Source organism: Neopsephotus bourkii, unplaced genomic scaffold (genome assembly GCF_033783945.1).
Source record: "Neopsephotus bourkii isolate Nb327-2 ecotype Australia unplaced genomic scaffold, CSIRO-AGI_Nbou_v1 NB_1181, whole genome shotgun sequence".
Classification (NCBI taxonomy): Eukaryota; Metazoa; Chordata; class Aves; order Psittaciformes; family Psittacidae; genus Neopsephotus; species Neopsephotus bourkii.
In genome coordinates, this window is record NW_026901666.1 from 3,040,625 (window position 1) to 3,064,105 (window position 23,481).

Here is a 23,481-nt window from a genome sequence, read left to right on the forward strand (position 1 = left end):
GGCTTTTATAAGCTTTAAATGCAGAGGTTTAATGGTAAATTAGGTGTGTATTTGTGGTCTGATAGGATGTAATTTTCTTCTTCCAAAAGTGTGTGCTGTAATTCCCATCCTTTACTCTCAGGACAATTATTTCTATGAAACTGTGTCAGCCAGCACCAATGCACTCTGTGCAGACATTGTAAGGTGGCAAAAAGAAATCAATAAGCACTTTTGAGTAAACCCCACCAAAATAAGGCAATAGCTGTTTGTGGTGTTAATACAGAAACAGACCCCAAATGCTTGGACATGCATATGGAGTAGTACAAACCGTAAGATTATTCTTCAGTTCCTGTTCATCAGTGCATTAAGCATTGCAGGCTTTTGCAAGTGAGGCTTTAGGAGGCTGAGTTTCAGACAGCTGCTGATACAGATGTCAGCTGTGTGAAACATGGTGCTAGCACTCCCTGGGCAGAGCATTCTGAGTTGGACTCTTTGGCCGTAAACAAGAGGCAACAATGTGAGGACTGAGCAAGAATCCCTTGGCATGAAGACAAGGAGGCTGTATTGGCTTGGGACTGAGGAAGAGACACACACAGGAACTCTGTCAGCAGAGTCCTAAACGTGGAACTGAACAAGCAATTTCTATTGTATGCCCAAAGAATGCTAACTCATCACAGAAAACATTTTTTATATATATATCCCCTTCAGAGACCATATTTCAAAGAGTGTACAGCACAATGTTTATTTGCCTTTTCAGCTTTGAAAATGCCTTTATCCAATCAGAGGTGGTTTTGTTTGTTTTTAATCTGTGGCTTTGCCCAGTAACTATGGGAAGACCACAGGGAGTGCAGATGAGAAAAGGTGGTAAAAAAAACCAACAACAACAAAATCAAATCTGTCTGTCTGGGAGATACATGACTGTTGTTAGAATCAGGCTCCTTACCTGCTTGAGTGCAATGAGGATCAGCTTTTCCAGGCACCTAGAAAACAGACACACAACCTACACAATGGTCTGTTGTAAAAATTATTAGCTAGGAAGAAAATGCTCTTTCCAGGAAAAACTACTGTGGCCCAAGAGGACAGAAACTTCTCTGTTAGTGTACTAGCATGGGATTTCTATCCAACAGCCCAACGTGCAGGCAGGAGGAAATGAGTTCAGGATGACAGCAGGCAAGGGGAAGAGGTCTAGCCTAGTGCCCAGCTGACGCAGAAATGCTACTCTTTTCAGTTTCCAGCACCAGTCCAAGCTGTCTCATTCAAAACATCTTGATTATTTCTTCTATAACATCTATCCTTGATATATCACTAGCCCTTATATACCATACCTGGACATATTAGTCATTTGCATGCATTTATCGAGAGGTACTAAAAAAGCAAAATCCTTGTCACAGGGATCCCCATTACAGTTGTAGGATAGAAACCAAGTCAGAAGAGAAAGGCAGCAGCTGCAGTGTTGGTATTTGTAAGTTATAAGAGCTGGGAATCTCTGTCTGCTGAGAGCCAGAGCCCGGCATGGCAAAGGCCAAAGCATTTCTCACATGGAAAGATGTACATGGCCATAAAGCAGCAGCTTTGAAGGCTGGTGGAGTATTTTAATTATTTTGGGGGTTTTGCAACTCAGTTCACACAGCTGCAAAGTGCTGTGAATCCTGCCCAGAAATTACAATCACTTACCTTTTTGCGGCTTAATGGTATGAGAAATATTGCATTTAAGGAGATAACAAATGTTTTATAATCATGAATGTTCACTTTGTCTTGTGCATCCTGCAAGCTGAACACGTACCATAGAAGTGGCCTGAAACATAAGAAAGATGTAAAGCTGTTGGAGCATGTCCAGAGGAGGCCACAGAGATGCTCCCAAGGGCTGGAGCACCTCTCCTATGGAGACAGGCTGAGAGAGCTGGGCTTGTTCAGCCTGGAAAAGAGAAGGATCCAGAGAGACCTTAGAGCAGCTTCCAGTGCCTAAAGGGGCCGATAACAAAGCTGGAGAGGGGCTTGTGACAAGGGCAGGTAGTAACAGGACAAGGGGGGATGGCTTTAAAATTACAGAGGAGAGATTTAAATTAGATGTTAGGAAAAAGCCCTTCCCTGTGAGTGTGCTGTGGCACTGGCACAGGCTGCCCAGAGAAGCTGTGGCTGACCCATTCCTGGCAGAGTTCAAGGCCAGGCTGGACAGGACTTTGAGCAACCTGTTCTAGTGGAACGTGTCCCTGCCCATGGCAGGGAGGTTGAAACTGGATAGTCTTTAAGGTCTCTTCCAACCCAAACCATTCCAGCATTCTCCAAACATAAATTCAAAGCAGGAGTTAGAATTTGTATCTTTCCTACCTGGGCTACAAAAATCAGACATTCCTGGAAGCAGCATTCCTCACAGCCCCAGTAACTCCTCTCCCATGAGATAACCTCAGTATTTTACCAGACATCCGGCACTGCGAATAACACCCCAAAAATCAGCAGCAACCATTTGGAAATTAATGATACTGAGCTTGTGATGTTTGTGCCTAAGCCTAGCTCTCTGTTGATGACTTTGAAAAATATGAAGACTACATTTTAATTACAAGGAGGTCACAGACTTGAGGACTTGGTGCGCGGGGATGACACTATCACAGCAAGCCTTAAAGTAACAGCGCCGCCTTGTGGCTTTTCCCAGAACTGCAGGATTTTAGCCCACCTAGAAGCACAGCTCATGCTATTGAGTAACTGTGCACCTGACACTTTCCTGCATGCAGTCCTGTCAAAAAAGTGTTTTTTTATAAGCCTTTATCTGAGATTATGAAGAAATGGGAATTGTGTGTTGGATAAGCGATAAAACACTTCTCAGTATATCAAGGTCTCTTCATCTTAACACTACCACAAGAAGATAAGAGCGCAGAGAACTCCAGCTATCTGTCCTGTACCCTGATGACTGACACTATTACCCTTAGTATTATATTTACTTTTACCTATCAGAATCTGCGCTCATCGGATAAGCCATCTTTGCCAAGTTAATCTTACCTGAAACACAAAGAAAGAATTTTGTGAAAAACTTCTAAAATGCACATAAATGAATGACTTTCTATGGCTTGGAGGTCTGAAACTCTTATCTGAAACACTGCTCCTGTTTCTGGGGTCAGATACTTAATTCCCATGAAATTCAGTGTTGTCTATTGTTACAAAATATCTGAACTGATGGTATTAGGGTGGAAGACATGCAAGACAGTGTCAATACAAGCTAACTGCCAGGTGAGACCATCCGCAGCACAGGGACTTGAGTTGATCTGCTGACAGCACTCAACTTAAGCCAGTCTTCCAAATTCTGCTGCCACACAAGATAAAAATCAGCAACAACAACAACAAAAAAGACATTTCTGAAGCCTAAACCAGTATTTGATGTTTTAGACAACAGCCCATCTGTTTGTGCTCAACTCCCGTGGTCTTTTGTTGTTATTCATTTGTAGAATAACAAATGACTGATGATGAGAACATGACCACAGCAATAGCCAGTTGAATGACATGAGCCAGCAGCATCCCCGCCGAGCTGGGACCCTACAGTTCTGCCTCTACAGCCCAAATGTCCTAGCTCCCATTTACAGGGAAAACACAAGATTTATTTCTGTCATTTTGGAAGATTATTATTACCACTGGCTATCTATCAGAAAAGCAAGGTCATTTGTGCCTGCCCCTTTACGCACAGAAGACCTAATGGTCTGCTTTGCACTCCAGGAGGTTATTCCTGCAGGCATCTGCCCCCTATAATCACAGCAGGGCACAGACAGATCTGACTCAGATCAGCCACAGCAAAGATAGTGCATAAGGAGAATGAGCAAAGCAACAAGGACTGTGGCATCTAATAAGTTGCATGGCTTGTAACAGAGCATATGGCACTGGCCACAGCAGCCTGAGCACATACCCACCACGTGGGTAAGCTGGTTGACTGAGTGCTGTACAGTAGCCACCTGACTGAAGACAATAACCAGGAGTATAAGGAGCAACATGGTCTATTAGAAATGTCAAAGACTTGTAAAGGGCAGCTGGACTTGCAATTTTCCAAGCCCAGCTGATGGATCAGATGGATGCCACTGAATTTGGGGTCAAGAAACAACAATAATTATGCTGCCACTATAAAGAAACACCAATGGCAAATCCAGCACTGAGACAAGCACACCGAGGCAAAGCCAGGGACCTTGGTTCTGGAAGATGCAGAATCAAAGCCAGGGGGAGCAGCCATTGCCATCAGTGTGCTCTGACTCTGGAGGTGGGCCAGCCTCCAGGACACTGGCAATCTCCAATGCCACCCATGGCACAGAAGCACCCTGGCAAGTTTGGGAGTCAAACCCATGAGGGAGCTGCCAAACCCCATGGGAGCAACTATTTAAGGAGCAGCAGCATCTGAGCCTTGCTCCCATTGTCATGTAAACACACAGCCATCTCATTACATGGCTTCTCCCTCCAGATGGTCACAAATTTCCAATAACATTTTGAAATTTTGGTGGGTTTCTTTCATTTCATGGCATTTTGTTTCCATAGGAATAATGCAAGTTTGTCAGGCCTAAAAAGTTGGGGTTTAGGTACCTGCGTTTCAGGTACAAAGGATTTTTCCTCCTACAAAACAGTAACACATAGGTGAACACAGCAGAATTCATCAATAGAAACAGTCCTGAAAGGGGATACCAGAGAGCTAGTAACCATCTGTACAGTGCATTTTATTTTGTGATTGTATTAAGTATTCTAATAATAGAACTGAATGAGAAAAAAAAAACATGGCTTGAAACTGTACACCAATGTTTTCCATCTCCAAAAGCCATATGTAGCTGAATTTCAGAAACCCACAGAATTAATGCTGTAAATTAATACAATGAATTCTCACTGCTTGCTAGCAGCTGGATTAGCAGAGCCTGAATTTAAGTGCTTCTTTGTTTGACAAACAGTGCATTGGATGTGGAAGTGGAATGGCAATGGCTTCCGAGGGCATCCTGTGAGTGGCCATGCCCTCCTCCTGCTTGCTGCACAAAGCCAGCACAGCCCCAGCCACGAGCAGACACTTGCCACATCCCAGCACCTGTCCTGACAACCACAGGGTCAAGTGAGAATAAGACCTGAACAAAAACACATTAACAGCAAGGAGTGGGAAAGACTCAAGCCTGGAACTGCATGTTAGGCTGGAGACCCAGCCTAGCCTGGGGGAGATGGGAGTGGAAGCTGCAACTGGAGAGGAGTGAAACCACACCTCTTACCTTTTAGATAGTTGTAAAAGACAATTTTCACCCAAAGATATTAGTAAAACTGGCTGAAGGGCTCTTTTTCTTTTAAAAGAAGTTTTTAAATATTGAGAACTTTTCTAAGAACTAGGAGAAAGGTAGCATTGTGTAAATATCTAAACAGGGAAAATTTCCAAAACAAACTAAGGAGAGATGCTGCAGCCATACGGCAGTGCAAGTCCAGAGCACAGTCACCTCTTCCCAACACACAGAGCGCTCTCCTCATGCTCCAAGCCTTGCCTTTCATAAAGCATGCATGCCTTGAGTCCCAACACACTGCCCCATAACTTCACTTTTTTAGCACCCTCTTCATTAATGATGGCCATACATCTTCTTTTTGTACTAAACGGAGGTTGCGACAAAAATATTATCATATTCCATTATGTGTAAACTTCCATAAAATTGCTAAACATGAGTATCAAGCACAGTTTCCAAGTATATAGTTTAATGTATGAGCAGGCAAAAGGTCTATATGCCTTCAAAAAGTAATATGTGCCTATGCAAAAAATGGAGACAAACTCCAAAACACAGCAACACTGAGTGGGGAGACTAGGGGAGTAAAAGGCTGAATAAGCAGCTCCACAGCACTGGGAAAGGCAGCCACTGGGGCCTGAACACAACTGAAACAACAACCACAACAAACAAAAAAGTAGCATCAGGTAGCCACTGGGAAGACATGACATGACATGACATGACCTTGCTTAGGGCATTGCTGAGATCATTCATGGAAATCGCTGTGTCCCACGACTTGGCTCCATCCCAAAGCCAGGAATTGTAGCCAAGCACTTGACAGCCTGTGAAAAGATTTCTCTCCTGATGGCTTGTCTGTTCCCTTTCTGAGTTGACCTACTTCATTTTGGTTTGGGTTCTTTCCCCCACAGCATCCTGTGGCAAGGAGTTCTCCACCTGAAAGACAGTGCTGAACAACTCCAGAAGATAATTATTCTCACTGACTAGTGAAATGTCTTATCCATCCACATGGAACCCTTAAACGTCAAGTCGCAAGACCTAGCACTGCTTTTATCATGCAGACCATCAACAGGAGAGTTTATCAGCCCACTGCTACCTAGAACACTAGACTATACAAAAACTACTTTTTCTATCACATCACTTTTGAAACATGACTGGCCAAATGATGTCATATGTCATTCCCCTGAGCCAATCCTATTTCATTTTTCTGTTGGGAACTAAACTGGTTTTGGTACCATTCCCACAAATGTTTTTCTTCATTTATCAAAACATAGATGTGCAGGGGCACCAAACTTCAATTTACTGACTATGCAGGCAAGGGAAAAAAATCCGTTTGTGTTATTAGCTCATGCAGTCCTGCTTGCTTTGCACATGAAAGACCCTCACTGATTTCAGGAAGAGCAGGACAGAGGCAAGAAAATACAAACCACTGTTTGCTTAGACACATCAGAGGAACATAAATACCTGAGCTTAAAAAAAATAACATAAAACAGGGAAAAAACCCACAGAAAAATCTTCAAGAAAGCACGCATGAGATCAACTATAAATATCCTAGGCAGGCTCCTAACACATGACAATAAATTACACCGAGTACCTCTATTTAGCATCTTGAAATTGCTTTTTCCGCATCCGTGACAAAATCAAAATGGTCTTCCATGACTGCCCCCACCTTCCTCACCACTGAAGCCCCTTCTCCCTCACATCTCTGCTCCTCCATTCCAGCCAAAGCCTCCTGCCAACCCCTCTCCCAGGCTTGCCTACGCTGGTCTACCCACACCTTTATTATAATGAAAATCACACTTCTCTTTGACTTGTTCTTTCCGTAACATTCTGTATCCTTGTAGCAAGCTGATTTTAGGTCCAAAGCTGTTCCATCTTCTCATGTTCCAAACAACTGTTCCTCATCTTCCAAATTCTCCTCAAAGTACTTTTCTTCTCTAAGCCCTTCCAAAATTGCTTCTTGCTGGCTGGTGCTCTTAACACTGCTGTCTAGTAGAGGGAGCTCTGGCTTTGAAACTCCTCCTGAGCTGAAGTTAGACCAGAGCCCTACCAGGGCTATACGCAGCATTCCTCTAACCACCCCCAAGCTTCACTAGCTTATGGCCAAATAAATATTATATTTATGTATTACACCAAGCACATATACTGCTAGTGGACAGCTGCTTTCTTTGTGAATTGTTTGCAACACAAGGGCAGGCTGCATCTTCATAAGCACATACTTACTCACATACATCCTTACTACAACAGCCAAGGGATCTCTTCAGAGATGTCCAAAGCATAAAATGTAAGCTCTCATGTGGGAGGGCTATGGGAGAAGTAGTAAATTCAGGAGCCCCTTTTCAAAACAGGGTCTTCAAAGAACAGGTCTGTTGTAAGCAAAATAAAGAAGCATCCGGAACTGCACGTTCAGCAAAAGTTCATAGATGATCTAAAAATAAAGGTGGGGCAAAAGGGAGATACTTGAGTCAATGTATGTACTGTAGAAATTTAGGGCATGATTCATTAGTCAAAAAAATCTGAACACCCTCTGTAACTATTTTCAAGGAGGTACATGCATAATTTATGTGGAACAAGAGTGGGCTGCATTTCCCCCACACTACTTCTGCATAAATTACACTGGCTTGTAATTCATCACACTTCTGTTTTCCCTGCATGTAAGTGGTAACCTCTCATTTAACAATTCCAGAAAACAGAGTCATCTGCAAAAAGGAAGCTGAAGTATTTATAGGTGAAAGAATTGCAAGTTTGACACACACATGTGATCCAGAGAGCTGGGAAAGGTACTGTTCTCTGGTGAGAAGTTAGGTGTGTGATGACTTTTCAGTTACTTCAGTTACTTTTCAATGACCACAGTTAACAATAGAATACAGAAGTCTTTCTGAATCACCAGCACTAATCTCAGAGAGGACCTAAAGCATAACATTACCCAGAAGTTTAAAATATTAGGAGATTTGTCATGGAGAGATGTAAGCTGCTCAATTTCTTGTTAACAGTCTAAAGCAGAAAAATCCTTAAGTGCATTAAATGAATAAACACCTTTGCTTCAAACACGAATAAAACCCACATGAATCTGATACACAGAATAAAAACTCCATTATGAGCAATCACCCTGTTGACTGAATGGAGTGCAAAATGCACAGGCATTGCCTTGTAAGACAAGCAGCACGGCCTCTGTCAAGTCCACAGGTCTTTCCTCTAAGCAAAGATGGGGAAAGAATTAACCATGTTCCAGTTGTTCAACAAAAAGCTGAGCAATAGATAGGCGCTAATAAGAAATACAAAGCTTGCACCAAGACATACACTAAGAACATCAGTAACACATTTGTACCACCACATCTAACAAGAGGACAGTGCATTAGAAATGGACAGAAAGAGATGAGGAAAAAAGGGCGAACGTTGCACAGCAGGGACGCACTGTCTGCATTCTACTCTTTGCACCGCTGTTCAGAAGACAAAATGAGCCTCTGTAATAGTTATTTCAGCATTTACAATGAGAAGCAATTTCATTATAAGAATCCTAAGAAGGAGGGCTTCTAATGTACTTTCGGGCTCTGAAGATCATATGTCTGACAGCAAATGCTGTCTATCTCCTGACTACTGAACATGGCTGAGAATAACTGGAGCACCTCCCATATGAAGATCGGCTGAGAAAGTTGGGGCTGTTCAGCCTGGAGAAGAGAAGGCTGTGTGGAGACCTCATAGCAGCCTTCCAGTATCTGAAGGGGGCCTATAGGGATGCTGGGGATGGACTCTTCATTAGGGACTGTAGTGACAGGACAAGGGGTAATGGGTTCAAACTTAAACAGGGGAAGTTTAGATTGGATATAAGGAGGAAATTCTTTCCTGTTAGGGTGGTGAGGCACTGGAATGGGTTGCCCAAGGAGGTTGTGAATGCTCCATCCCTGGCAGTGTTCAAGGCCAGGTTGGACGAGGCCTTGGGTGATATGGTTTAGAGCGAGGTGTCCCTGCCCATGGCAGGGGGGTTGCAACCTGATGATCTCAAGGTCCTTTCCAACCCTAACCATTCTATGATTCTTCTATTTAGTCTTTTCTCCTTGAGGTTGGTGTTTGGTGGCTAAACATTAAGACTGGGAATTCATGCTTTCATTTAAAGAAAAAAAAAAAAAAAAGAAGAAAAAAAAAACAGATTTAAAAAAATGCAAAAAAGGGTGATACCTACAGTTGTCTATCTTTTGTCTCCGGCACCTTACCATCCTGCCATGCAGCCTACTGCAAGCCACACATCTCACCCTTGGGTCCTTCATGCCAAGACAGTATATGACTGGAACAGGCCATGACTCTATGATCATTGCAATAATTTTCTTAGAATTCCCCCATCTTTATTTCGTTTCATAACATCTCTTTCTGTGGTAAATAAGGATCTTACACTTGACCGAGTGGTGACTTCCCTTGAAGAGCTGCAAGCCAGCTAGAAACATGCTCGAGATACGATATAGAGATATGTTCGTAGTCCCCCCTTTCATACTTCCTTTTTGCCTTTTTCTCTGCCCCTGTTTTTTATTGAGTTTTTGAGGTTTGGGGCTTTTGTTTTGATTTTTAACTGCTTATCTTTTCACTTAGCTAATTTGATGGCTGCCATCCTGTACACTGGGCAGCTCTCATTAGCCAGGGAGCAAGCATCACAACATGCTGAGTCCACTGTCATTTTTAAAAAAGAAATACAAGATGTATAGAACATGAGATAAAAAAGAGTAACAAAATTCCCAGGAAAAAGGCAAACAAATAAATCCCACATACTGTGCTTAGTTAAGTTTTAATAGTTACTTAAGTAAAAATCTGTGATTACCCCTCTTTCTACTCTTTTTGACTTGTACAAAACTGGGTAACAAGGCAGCTGCTAAAATTCAGTGTAGAGGAAAGAGAGTCATGCAGGGTGAGAAAGAAGACAGACAAGCCAAGGCCAGTGACCAGAAGGAGTTTTCAGAGTAGGACAAGAATGACAACAGTGGAGTTGGAAGAGGCCGGAGAAGAAAAACAAGAGCCTTGTGCTGCAGGGGCAGCAGAAGAGCACTGTGAGTGAATGCCATGAAAGGACAGCAATACTGCGATGGGAGGAGAAACAATGGCAGCAGAGGGATATTAGTTTAAAAAGGGGTGACTGAGGCAGGAAGGAAAGGATCACACAAAGCTGGCAAGTGGCGACGCCCATTTACCCACACATCCAGTATGTCACTTCCAAACCTGCTCAATCCTCCCCTCATTTCACAAATACCCTTCCTACCCACCACTCAACCCATGCTCTAAGGTCCTGGGCTCTACCATACCCTCTTCTTTCACCTTCCCGATGTCTTTTTAACTCCATCTCATTCTTCATTTCTCTGTCTCCAACTTGACCCTTTTCTCTGAGGAAGTAGGTTACACTCAATAGTCCTGAATTCCCTCTCCTCCCATCACAGTCTGCAGAAACATGAAGCAGTAATGATTCATTACTGCTGCCATCCAGCACTGCTGCCACCAACTCTCCCGTCTAACACCCCAGGTCACACATGTCATATATCCATAGCCAATGTGTTGGAGCAGCTCCTGTTACTGCCTGTGTGATGGAAGCTTTCTCCCCAGGACACCAACATGTGGGGAGGGGAGAGAGGGAAATGAAGATGCTCCTAATGGCCCAAGATGAACAAAGCCAAAGAGAATATTTAAGCCATAATTGGTACCAGGCACTTTGAAGATTAATGGCTGGCTGGATGTTTAACATACAACCCAACAGATCATTAAGCCCTAAGAAATACCTAGTGTCGAGGTATTTTTTTTTCACCTTAGGAGAGGGGGGTGGGAACAGACCAGCTTATGAAATGTCTCCTAACGGAAAAACCAGTTTTGATTGCTAAGAAGAGATCAGTCAAGGAACGAATGCCCCTCCAGGCAAAGCAGATGAGGCAAACCAGTCTACAGTAAGAACTGAGTCTGGATGAGCTTTCCTTTCAGTCCTCCACATCTTCTGTATTTAAGAAGAAACCATCCCTTTTGTGACTCAGTGTCTACGACCAGTGCTGAGCTGCCAGCTGGCCATGGAGAATCTGCCACTGGAGGGGCTCAGGAGTATCTGACTCGGCATATTAACCAGGGAAGGCAGAAGGAAAGGATCTCCATTTCTAAGTATAACCTCTTCGCTTCTGCATTATTTGTACATACGTCCTTCATTTCTAAATGTGATCACAAAAACTGCCATAACACACATAGATGCTTTAGCAGAACTTGCAGATGAATTTTAGCAGAATTTTGCTTCAGCTAATTCCTAATACAAAACTTCCACTCATGAACTTCAAGGTACCATAGTGCCATAGCCATAAAAGTGCCATTGTGCCACAGCCATAAAAGGCTCCAAAAACACTTCACAAAAATTGGAGTAGAACATTCATGTGTGATGTATTGTCACCACAGAGGTCTTACACTGGACAACATACCACTGAACCCATAGGGTCAAATTCAAGAATAAATCTCACCACAAGAATCTGGGCAAGCAAAATCCAAATCAAAGATATAATTTGGTTGGAAAATCATAATGTAATCTACCTTTCTCTTTGTAAAGAGACATGCACCATGGAACAGCTTGGCTTCCTGAAACCATGCCAGAAGTGCCACCTCCTCTTTCATCACACAGGTAAGTGCCCTTGCAAGTCTCTCCTGCCTATGGTAATTCAGGCATACGCCTGGTTTTCGTTCACAAGACCCAGTGTATTCCCACCCAAGAAGTAGTATAGAGCATTTCTTCATGGAAAGCGGAAGAAACAAAACCAAAGGGCCACATGAAGCACAGTCAGCAATACTGAGAATGTCCCTGAAACACCACGAAGATGCATTTTCTTCATGAAATGCTTATAATAATAAATAATAATAAATAAATAAAAATATAAGCAAACTCTTATAATAATAAATAAGTAATTTTTGTAGGCATTACACAAACAGAATACATTTCGCCTGAAAACGCAGACCTCTACAACTTCAGCTGAAAGAAAATTCCCGCACAAAATAATCACCACAGGAGGAGTGCTTCAGGAGGACACTTCCTCCAGACCCAATGGGAATTTGATTACAGAGCTGCCCACCACACTGCCTCACCACACTGGCTCTTCTTCCTCCCAGAGAACAAACCACTGGAAATCTTTCTACAGATGAAATGCACAAAATTACTGGAATATCACTGAGTAGAAGCTACCAGATTATCCCAATAAAAGGATTATCTTGACTTTCATAGAAACAAGAGTTTTCAAAAGGCGTTTTCAGAATCCTGAACGGTAGCATCTTACTACATTATCTGAATCAGGTTACTAAATCCTGTAAGGGATATCAAAATGCATTAAGTGCACTAACCTGAAGAAATACTGAGGCATAGGGGCAGCTCCTGCTATCTGTACATATTAGTGGAAAAATGATGTATTATATAAGCTGGGGAAAAGAGTTGCTAGTTAAGCACTAAAACCATCAGTCCAGAGAATGACCATCATAAAAAAACAAATGATAGCAGAAACAGAATATGAGTAAAACCAAATGAAGGTTACAGATAGAATATTGCATATTCTGTGCAAGAAAAGATGCCATAACCCAGACCCCCAAGCAGCACAGAGTCATCAGAACCCAGTGTTCACCAACCACTCTTTCTTACTTAAGGACACTGAATCTCTTATATAGAACAAAAAAGGTTTTCCCAAAAAATGTGATACTCATAGCAAAAAGTGTTAAGGAAACAGAGTGCAAAGAGGGTTTGTTATTAAGAGAGAATGTGACTGGAGTGTAACTTCCAAGATATATTTTTATGCTAGTACTTTAAAGCATTTAACATGCTAAGGGCCAGATCTCACCCAAAAAAACCACACGCAAGTCGCTTTGCAAACAGCAGAAACCACAGAGACTGGTGTGAGACCACTGACCTAAGAGAAGGTCCCTGTGGCAATGCTGACACCAAGACTCCCAAGTGCCATACAGGAAGTGCCCTTTTACAAGCCGTGTGATTTGTGAAAGATGATCAAGTCAGTTCACGGCAAAAATACATTTTATTTGTATTCATCACAGCTGACTTGCAGGGACAGAGAACTGGGGCAGGAGGGGATCTCCATCCCCCCTCCCCATGCTTTAGAAAGCATTCAGTTTTGATAGAGGGGTAGAGGAAAGCATGTAAGACCTGTCTATTACCCATCCTACTCTGCCCCAAGCCACCAGAGGCAGCCACAGACCTCATTACAAGGCACCAAAAATTAATACAACAGCCAAGAGATATGTTGTTATTCAGACTCTCTAAACATGTTTTTTACTTCTTTCCTCAACTGTAAAACTATCTGACATCAATTATCAGAATCACTTTCTGATTTTTCATATTACATACCCACACTGAAGACAGCATTGCAAAAGCTGTCTTCAATGGGAGATCTTTTTAACATCTTAAGTGGCTGAAGAAGTTCCCACCTAAATTTGACTTTGCTAGAACTCTGTTTTATTATTCTTTAAAACAGAATTTTGAAGATTATACACGTCAGGTTTTCCCATATAACCCTGAAACCAACAGGAAGGTGGTAAGAAGCTATTTTTTCCAACTCTGTGGGTCACCCAAGGCCTAAGGATTTTAGGAAAAAGCTATTTCTGTCTCTACCATATTCTTTTCAAAGCAACAGAACGTATTTTAACAAATACAGGTTTGGAGTCCCATGTAATCATCTCTGCTTCCTCCATATTCAGCACAGACAATTGCACTGAAATTGCACTTGACACGAACCATTGGTGTCCATAGAAACTGCATGACAGCAAAGGCAGGCAGAGCCTGCGCCTGGCTTGAACTCCGAAAATCTGCTAAAATGGCTCTAATCTGAGGGGTTACACTATAATCACACAACTGGAGTTTCACACAATCTGTTACTGTACAGCAAAAGTACTGGGGGTGAAAAACCTCAGTGAGCTTGTCAGAAGGTGGCAGGTGATGGGAAGTGAGCACGGAGCTGCCCAGGGCCTCGAGACCTCGCTTTAGCACAGGGTTTATCAAGTCATGCAGCACTTCTGCCTCCAGTCTCCCCGTCACAGAAAGGGGGACAGTAAGGGCACCTTGCATTAGACCGCTGTACACTGCCCATGTTGGTAAAGAGATTTTTTTAATGGTTACCTAATAAGTATTCTGTATTTGGTATTATGCTAGTATTCTAAGTGTTACTGTAATCATGTAAATATTTCATTGTAAAAACATTGAATGAATAAAGAAAATTAATTTTATAGGTCACACTACAAAAATACATTTAAACAAACACCCACAGTATGTACAAAGAGACAGACAGCTCCCAAATACCAGAAATTTTGGATGAGGGATAGCCAAATCCTATTTTTTATTCATACCTACGCTGCTTATGCTATTAATATCTGACTTCTCTTTTGTTACTTTAGGCTATTTTAAAAATGAAACCTTGTTACCATGGAGACAATAAGCCGGTCAGCACATCTGCTGAGGAACAGGACATGAAATTTTTAAAATGAGAATTTCAAAGGCTCCGACTTTTCATGAATCCGTGCCAATAATTCCATCGAATACACATAAGAGAGCCTGCTAATTTAGTTAGCTGTCACCTAACAGATTTATGACAATCTTATTAACTGCTAGTGTGCACCAGTACCCACTAGCAGAGGCTGCAGCACTACGAGCACTGGCATGCTGAGGAGATGAATCATGTTCCACGTGCCACACTGGCCATGCTCATGAAGTGGTAAGGGTGAAACTCATTACAAATATAATCCAGTGAACCTGCCTAAAAGGTTGATAGATCACTCCAAACAAACAACAACAAAACAACAAGGGGATTTGTATTTTTTTAAAGAATGTATTTTTTAAATCATGATCGTTATTTGCTTGCAAACACACACACACACACATACAAAAATCTCTTTCCTTTTCTAACAGAACACTAAGCGGGCATGTAATTGAGATTCAATTAGTACATTAAGAAACACTCAATTAAGCTTCCCAGTGACACAGAGATACACAGCTACAGTCGCTTTCCAGATGAAGAAATGAACCTCACAGAAGTCTGCCGGCTTCTTCAAGGTCAGATGAAGTGATGGCAGAATTAAGGAGAGAAACCAACTTTAACACCCTTTGTTTTATAATGAAGAAACCCATTTAAGTTTCCTTCTACTGTTATTTCGACCTTATGAAGTTTATCCCCCACTCACCTCCTTCTTCCCAGCTGTACAAGGAGAAACCTAATCAAGGCAGGATTTTGAGGCACCTGGGAACAAAGCAACACTGCTGGACAGTATAAGGCAGCTTTCAGGAGGGCAGATGTGCACACACATATGTGTGACAGCCACATGCCACCAGCTGTTACTAACAGGGAAGCCAAGAACAGGGGATGCACTCCAAGTTCATCAGCCTCCCAAGGTATATCAGAAGACAACTCTGGAAAAGCTGCCAGGCGCGTATCCCACAATTCTGACTTAGTCCATATAGGCAGCATGCCATAGGAAGGTGGAGAGATGTCATCTAGTCATCATCTAACTGCTGGGCTCACCAGTGCTGAAGCTGCCTCAGATGTAGCACACTCCATCACTGAAACACACGCAGCAGAAGCAAAGTGTGGTTCTACTTGACAGCCTTCATCATGTAAGTATTTCTCCTAGTTACAGCTGTTTTATGAGCCTTACTGAGGGGCACAACAAGCCTTCTCTTCCAAATCTACCTGGACCTATTGGTTGGATGGTCTCTCTCAAACTGGCAGGAGACAACTCCAGGTAAGCTTTCCAACCCATCCATCACAGGCAAGTCCCACCACTGTGGCTCAGATCATGCCATTACCAGGCTGTACCACCCAGGACTGCCCATGGGCTCCTGCCAGGACCTGAGTACAACCCTGAGTACAGCACACAGCCTATGCTGACCCAAGGGATGGCCTTATCTCTATCCCCAGAAGCAGGCCATCTTCACAAATCACCTCTGTGGTTTGGAAATTAAATCCAGGTCACAATGACATTGGTGGAAAATGCCGACTCCTCCCAAAGCCAAGGAGTAAACGTACTCCATGGTTCTGTATACAAGAGAAAACTGCAAACCAGCCTGAAAGTCAGATGGGTGTAGAGCTACTACAGCACAACACTCCAGGGACATTTACGTCAGTTCAAGTATGCCTTATTTGACCTTATTGATTTAACCTGAATATGTACATTTACAAAGTAAACAGTTTAACTTGAGAGATGCAACTGCTGTACTAGCTAACTACACTGATTTAAGAAGAAAGGCAAGTTAAAACAATGTCACTCTACTGCACAGACAAGGCTTATGTTCTTTGGAGAAAGGGCTGAATCTTTTATTCACCTGTCAAATGCTTTAACAGTTTCTAAACGTTGTATAGAGAAAAATAATGATTGAGTCCTGTGGCTAAGGAATAATCATAGTCTGTGACAGTAAATTATATTTTAGAAATTAATGACTCATCATAGAATTGAGCTCATCTGGTAAATTACTAAAATTCTAATCTGCTCCTTTGCTGATACGTATTTTATCAATCTAATCAGCATTTGATTTTGAGAAATGCCTGGTTCATTGCATACCCACCTTGGAATGGACCACACTACTCAGCATCATCCAACTTCTCCTGCATACCAGAAAACCTGTATTATGGAAAACCAAAGTCTCAAAAGCCATCAACTGAGGTCTTATCTCATTCTGAGGAAAATAATTTTAAGACCAAAAAAAAAAAAAAAAAAAAGGAGAGAAAGCAGAATGGAAGGAAGAAATCAAATGCACACTACAAAGTTTGTTAAGAAACGATCACTGAAGCTGCCTATGGACATCACTGACAAAGAAAGACCAAATGTCAATTCCCCTTAATTCAGAGAGCTGCAGGACAGCCAGCAAAAGTATCAGCTATAAAATTCAAACCTGTACTTCAAGCCATGGATTGCTCTTGAAAATACTGGTGCATGCCACTAAGACAACATCTGCCAGAGCTGATGAGCAGCCTTGTGTGCTTTGCACCTGCAAAGGCACACCTGAGATGGCAACTGGGTGGTTCTGTCACATGTGCCAACGGAAAGGCTTTCAGGCTTTATAAAACATAAATGGAACTCAGAAACCCTTAAAGCTTCCCAAATCTGATTTACAGCCACTTTTGCTTGACTAAACAAGAAGATATCTGAATGCAGATGCCAACATTCAGCTTGGTAAACCACTTAGTCTTGCAGAAAGAACACTGCAGTCCCATCTCCACATACACACAAAAGCTCTGAAAACAAGGCAATAAACACTTCCGAAGGAGCTGCCTCCTTTTGTCATAATGTCACTGACTTTTAAAAATGCTGTTACAGCTTGAGAGCTGTTCTAATAACAGAAAATGTTTTTTTTTCTTTTCCACTCAATGTCACAGAGGAAAAATGATACTTAAAAGGGGGAAGCACAAGCATTGCTAGAGATGCAACATGAAGTGTAACTATGTCTTAGCTGAAAATTGATTTTAACTTCAACTATTTCTAAGTAAAAGCAGCAAAAAAATCTGAAAATAAACTGCATATCTCAACATAATTTTATATAAAGTTAAACATACTTTGATTGAACAGGTACACTCTGGTTTCACTTGAAGCCTCTGGTATGAGCTGGAATGAAGTTTCACTGATTACCATGAGTGTTTTAGGATTTTATTACAAGGCCCTGATGCTATCAAAAAGCACATAATTCCATTTCACTTCAATCGTGTAATTTATAGTAACGCTACCCAGCGAGGCAATCCAGCATGAGCAGAAAAGTAACAGCCCCATTAGGGAACAGACCAAACCCTCAGTCCAAGACCCAACCACAGTTTTCGTTATGTCTTCAGAAGTGCAGCTACTTGACACCTATTCAAGAAAGGTCACCTCACAGACTCACTGAATCAGCATAGCATGAAAAAGACCTTTATGAAAATCAAGTCCAACCATTACCTCAGGACTGCCAAGACCACCAAAAAACCATGCCACTGAGGACCTCATCTACACAGTTCTGAACGCTTCCAGGGATGGTTATTCCACCGCTTCCCTGGAGAGCCTGTTCCAACACCTGATCTCCCTTTCTGAAGTAATTTTTCCTAATGTCCAACCTAAACCTCCCCTGTTGCTGCTTGAGGCCGTTACCTCTTGTCCTGTCACTTGTTACGTGGGAGAAGAGACCTTCTTTAAATGAGGAAGGGCATGGTAAGGAAAGACCTAAAATAAGGAGATGTTCAATTGGACCTGTACTAAGGGCTGCAGTTTGGACAACAAGATGTGAAATGTATAAACAAGCACAGACATGGGGAGACACCCAGCTGAGGAGGAGCAAGGAGGAAGAGCAATGGAGCCTGAACCTCCACCTCCAGCAGCACAGGACCCCTACTCAGACCTTTGTCAACCCACCTCCAAGTGTAAATGTCCCTATCTCAGATGCTAACCTTCCCCTGGGGCTCCCCAGTCCTATTATGCAGATGGAGACATGTACCATGTGTTGTTTTCCCTCCCCAAATTGTATTAGCACATGCATAAAAAGGTTTTAATGACTCCTGGCACACACACCTATATAGCTGGAGTCAGTCCTGCTAACTCACCCAGGACCATCCGCAGTAAAGAGTATCCACTGCAGGCTTTCTTTTGACAAGAAATGATGCTCTAAGACAACCTTTGGGTGACTGTTCCTCACAGGTCACTTCACTTTTATCAGAGAAATAAATTCCATTAAAAATCAGTGGCAATAAAACTGATACCACCAGGCGTCAAAGGGAAAAAACAAACTGCATATACTCTCAAAATAAGTGGTGGAAACACAAAAATGTTCCAGGAAAAAGCAATAATTACTATGACAGCATCTTGTAAAATTATAAGCATATGTTTTCAGCTGACCTACTTATTGTCTTATAATTGACTTCTGTCCCTTAAGGGGTTTCTTAAATATAATTGAGCAGCACCTGCCACGTCAGAGGAACAATTCTGTACACCCATGCCTTGCTCAAATACTGTACTTAACAGCTTCAACACCACAGTTACTCACTGCTGTGGCTGTGCCACTGGAGATAGAGGTGCCAATCCAACAATAGGAACCTCCTGCACCCCTGGTTATCCTGGGACATGAGTGATCATACTTGCTGAGCAGGCCTTCTTTTTTTATACCAGCCCATTCATTTTCAGCACATACTGATGTATTCCCACTTGTACATCACTCCATCCATGTCTTCCAGTGCAGCGTTTCCCACAGCAAGAGGCAATTACGGGCAATTCCCACACTGGCAATGCTGGAACTGGTAGCTCTGCCTGTGCTTGACACACATGTGGGACTCTGCCATGCACTGTCTCTGCTCATCACCATGCCATGTGACAAAAATGTAGATTCAAAAGCTCGCCCACACATGATTCCCTTACTAAATTAGACTGACCAACAGAATGAAACCAAAAATTAAATGCAACTTAATGAAAAGTCAAAAGTAAAGAGTTCAAACCTGCGCCTCTCCTGACACAAAAAGAAACCAGTGATTAAATTTCCATTGGTATTTTGGACTTGGGCAAGAAGATGGTGCACAACTCTGAATGCATAAGAGATCTCCAAAAGATTTAAAGCCTTTTGGGACATTCATTGCAAATCTTAATTACATAATTTATATGTTTTTAAAGCTATACCTACAGCAACAGCAATGTTCCTTCAAGTCAATCCCTGGTTTTAGGACTTCTTTTTTTCCACTTACGCTTCTAAAGCTTTATTGCTATTAGGGAAAACTTCATAGGGGAGTAGACGACAGCAACACTGGACAGTTGGAACTACTCTGCACCCATGGAGCCCAGTTCTCCAAGAAAATCTCTCTCCAAGAAAAACCACTAACCACAAAGGCTGAGAAAACTCATTTTAGTACCAAAGGAGCAGCAGAAACACCATTGTGCAACGGAAACGTTGTGCTGAGAAGCTGAATCACACCATGGTGAGGAGCATCACATGAAGTCCAAGGGAAGGATCAGCGAGACCCTCACCCCGGCATGTCTCTAGCTCAGCCCCACCATGGTCTCACTCAGCAAGGGCTGGGAAAACACAGTCCCACAGCTGGCTTTGTTGCTCAGCTCACACAATTTAATAGGATCTTCTCACCGATCTCCTAACGGGAGCTACCGCACTTGCCTGTTTAAAAGGTCTTAAGGCGGTTGCCTCTGAAAGTGACAACGGTTTGTCTTACCCCACCCTTCTCTTGTGGGATAAGCATGTTCTGATACGGACTGATTTGTTTTGCTGTATACTGGAACATGGAACTGAAGTTACATTACTGTCCTAGCTGCAGCCGACACAGCATCATCCTCTGCCAGAGCAGAACAGACAGATGCTGGCAGAGAAAGAGCCCCAATGCTGGTGCTGGTGTGGCACTCTGTTGGGCCCCTCGGCCGCCATGCAATGCGCCCCACTGGTCTGCAATCATGATGGAAGTAAAACCATCTCACTACCCAATTTTCCTATTATTTGGCAGTGCCCCACAAACTGTCACCGAAGGTAAAGCAGTCCCTTGGGAAAGTGGGGCAGGAATTAAAGCAAGCTCCCTATATTCTCCAAAAAAAGGACAAGTGCAGCGCTTGCAGACCACAGCATGTCCCGAGACATGAGCCAGAATAAAAGCACAAAGCGCAGGAAATGTTCTGCACACGAACGACGTGTGTGATGGGACCGTGTACCGCAGCTGAGCCTGTGTCAGGAGCCAGGCTCTTCCCGCAAGCACTTCCGCCTGCAAGGCTTTCAAAATCCCACGTTGTGCCCTTGCTCCCTCAGACAGCCAGTGCTCCGGAGATGGCCATCATCCTCCACCTGTCTAACCACAAGCCCTCAGTTTCCATGTGAGCACAGCACGAAAACCACCTCTTGAAACAACACTTCTGAGAAGCTGAAGCATTCTCCAGGACATCTCCAAGAAGGGCCCACAGCCGCCTGCAACAATCTCCTCCCACCACCACACGAGCTAAAACTCCCTTTATATTTGTTTGTCCTTGTTTCAACCCATGGCTGAGATCACATTTAACGTCAGATTCATGCTGCGACTCTCACATGTCATTCTCCTGGTGCTGGGAACGGGGACTGTCAGCCCGGCATGGCTGCGGTTCTGCTCTGGGCTGGAGCGGTGACGAGGAGACACCACAGAGCAGAAGAAAACTTCCCTGTGTTATTTGTATCTCCTCCTCGTTCCCCGGGCAGACCAACCTCGCAGCTTCCATGTCCTGAGCAAAATACGCTTCCACACGAGAGGTGTCCCCGAATTTGTCAAGGGCCCAGTTACGCCTTCCTTGCGCTTCCTTAAAATTCTACCAAAGTCACTGAGGAACCGGGGGGCGGGGAAGTGGCTGGATACAGGCTTGTGCACCAAGAAATGCTCTACCTCCTGTCCTTTTAAGGCAAATTCATAGTATGTGCTCTAAGAAACATCTCTTAGGTGAAAAAGTGCTGCTTCGGGGAGACTCGGGATGTTAGTCTTTGTTTGCCCGAGGGACAGCTGGCAGGGCTGGAAATGGAGAAGGGAAGGGTAACGACTATTAACAGGAGGTTCATCTAGATCGCTAATGCTGCTCCTGCAGCGCCAGGGGAAGCCGGGCTGATATATAATTAGCACCACAAGCCCGAAGCCCCAAACCGAGATGCTCTTGACACCTTTACAGTCACCTTTTTCCAGAAACCCTTAAGCCGGAGGATCACTCTTCAGCTTCTGTTCTTCAAGGAAAGTGTGTTTCTTTCCCTCAATGTTTTAATTAGAAAACGTGCAAACCGCAGCTTGGGAACCGAAGGCGAACACGATACGCGCATTTACCAGGATAAATCGTGCCTTCAGTCAGATATTTTAGGCCCCTCTCCTCATTCCGGAGCAATCCGGATTTACAGTTTTAAGCCCAGCTCCGACCGGTGCTGGTCCCCGAGCGCAACGGCGACCGGCAGCGATCCCAACTTGTACGGTCCCCGGAGCCGGAGCATCACGGGGCAGCGGCGCCGAACCCCACAGGACGAGGTGGCTCCTGAAGCCAAGCCCGTTCGGCCCCCCGCCGCCCCTTACCTGCCGCAGGATGAAGCTGGTGGAGGTTGTGCTGCCGTCGGAGCGCTTCAGCCGGCTGCGCCGCGTCGCCGTGCCCCTCGTCACCTGCCCCGGGGGAGGCCAAGACATCAAGGTCGCGTCGCCGGCACCGCGCCCGCCACCGGAGCCGCGCCCGCCCACCCCGTCCTCCCCCGCGGCCCCCGGGCTGCACCCACCGCGGCCATGGCTGCCAGGATCGGCGGCTCCTTCAGACCCGGCCCCGGCCCCGGCCCGGCAGCACCTGAGCACAGCCGGGCTGCTGCCGCCGAGCGCGGCCGCGGCGCGAAGCGCGAGGGCGGGCGCGGGGCGGGCGCGGGGGGGCCGGGGCGGTGTCGGGGCGGGGCCGTGACACGCGTGTCCCCCCGCGCGGGCGCCGGGGCGGGGAGCAGCCGCCACACGCGAGTGCCCGCCTGGGGAAGCCCGCCCCGCAAGCGGTTGCGGTGGAGCCGCCCGGTGCGGTCCGGGTCGGCGGTGAGCGGCGGTGTCACACCCCAGGGAGCTGGGACCTGGGACCCGGGCGGGGAGCACAGGTGGCTGCGCGCCGGAGCAACCCCACACTCAGCAACAGCAGTGACCCTCATGCTGCGCCCAGCTGATCTGTGCACCGACGGCCCTTGTGACCCACCCCGGCTCTCTGCGGCCCCACGGTGGAGATGAACGGCCCAGCTTGACCTCCTCAAGCTGAAATTGAGCCACATCTGCCACGACCATGTAAGCCGCAGTGCAAGCCATCACTGTGTAAAGCCTCACTCCAGCTATTGATCAGAATTGATTTGTATCAACTACCAGCCATGAGGACAGAGGGAAAAAAAATGATAACCCAGGAAATTAAGTGATTTATTTGAAGTTAAAGAGGAAATCTGGGGAAGAATTTGAAGCAGGATGTAGATTTCCAGCTTCCCATTCCTGCACTTTACCTACAAACACATTACACCTCCCACCATGAGTAAGAGGGGAAACGTGTGCATTGAACTGACCTCACTTTTACACCAGAAAGCTGTGAACACACACACACACACACACACTCCCAATCTCCTCTGGTGAAGGTCCAAAGCACAACATTGCAACCATTCCTTCCTCACTACAAACTGTGTACTTCTTTTTTTAATTCACTGGATGGAATTAGGCAGCCCAGTTACTTTATCAGAGATGAATGTGGGCCATGAGTGCTGTAGTCTAAATTAAGACTATTTTAAAACGCAGTTTAATCATTAAACCCATACTTGGAAGGGTACTTTGCTTCAATCTTCGTGTAACCCAGTACCCAGCCGATT

At 44.3% G+C, this 23,481-nt stretch overlaps 1 protein-coding gene across 4 annotated transcripts in view; it reads right to left on the reverse strand.

Moving 5' to 3' along the window:
* The window catches only part of CACNB4 (calcium voltage-gated channel auxiliary subunit beta 4), a 108,644-nt gene extending 86,137 nt beyond the window's left edge, over positions 1–22,507 (reverse strand). For all 4 annotated transcript variants that reach the window (XR_009727005.1, XR_009727006.1, XM_061363758.1 and 1 more), the window contains exons 1-2: positions 22,384–22,507; positions 22,190–22,273 (exon numbers count right to left, since the gene is read on the reverse strand). Coding sequence is in view for 2 of the 4 variants with exons in the window: in XM_061363758.1 (XP_061219742.1) it covers positions 22,190–22,273; positions 22,384–22,392 (93 nt within the window). In the remaining 2 variants the exon portion in view is untranslated. The remainder of the gene's footprint in view (positions 1–22,189; positions 22,274–22,383) is intronic.
* Positions 22,508–23,481: the final 974 nt, after the last annotated feature.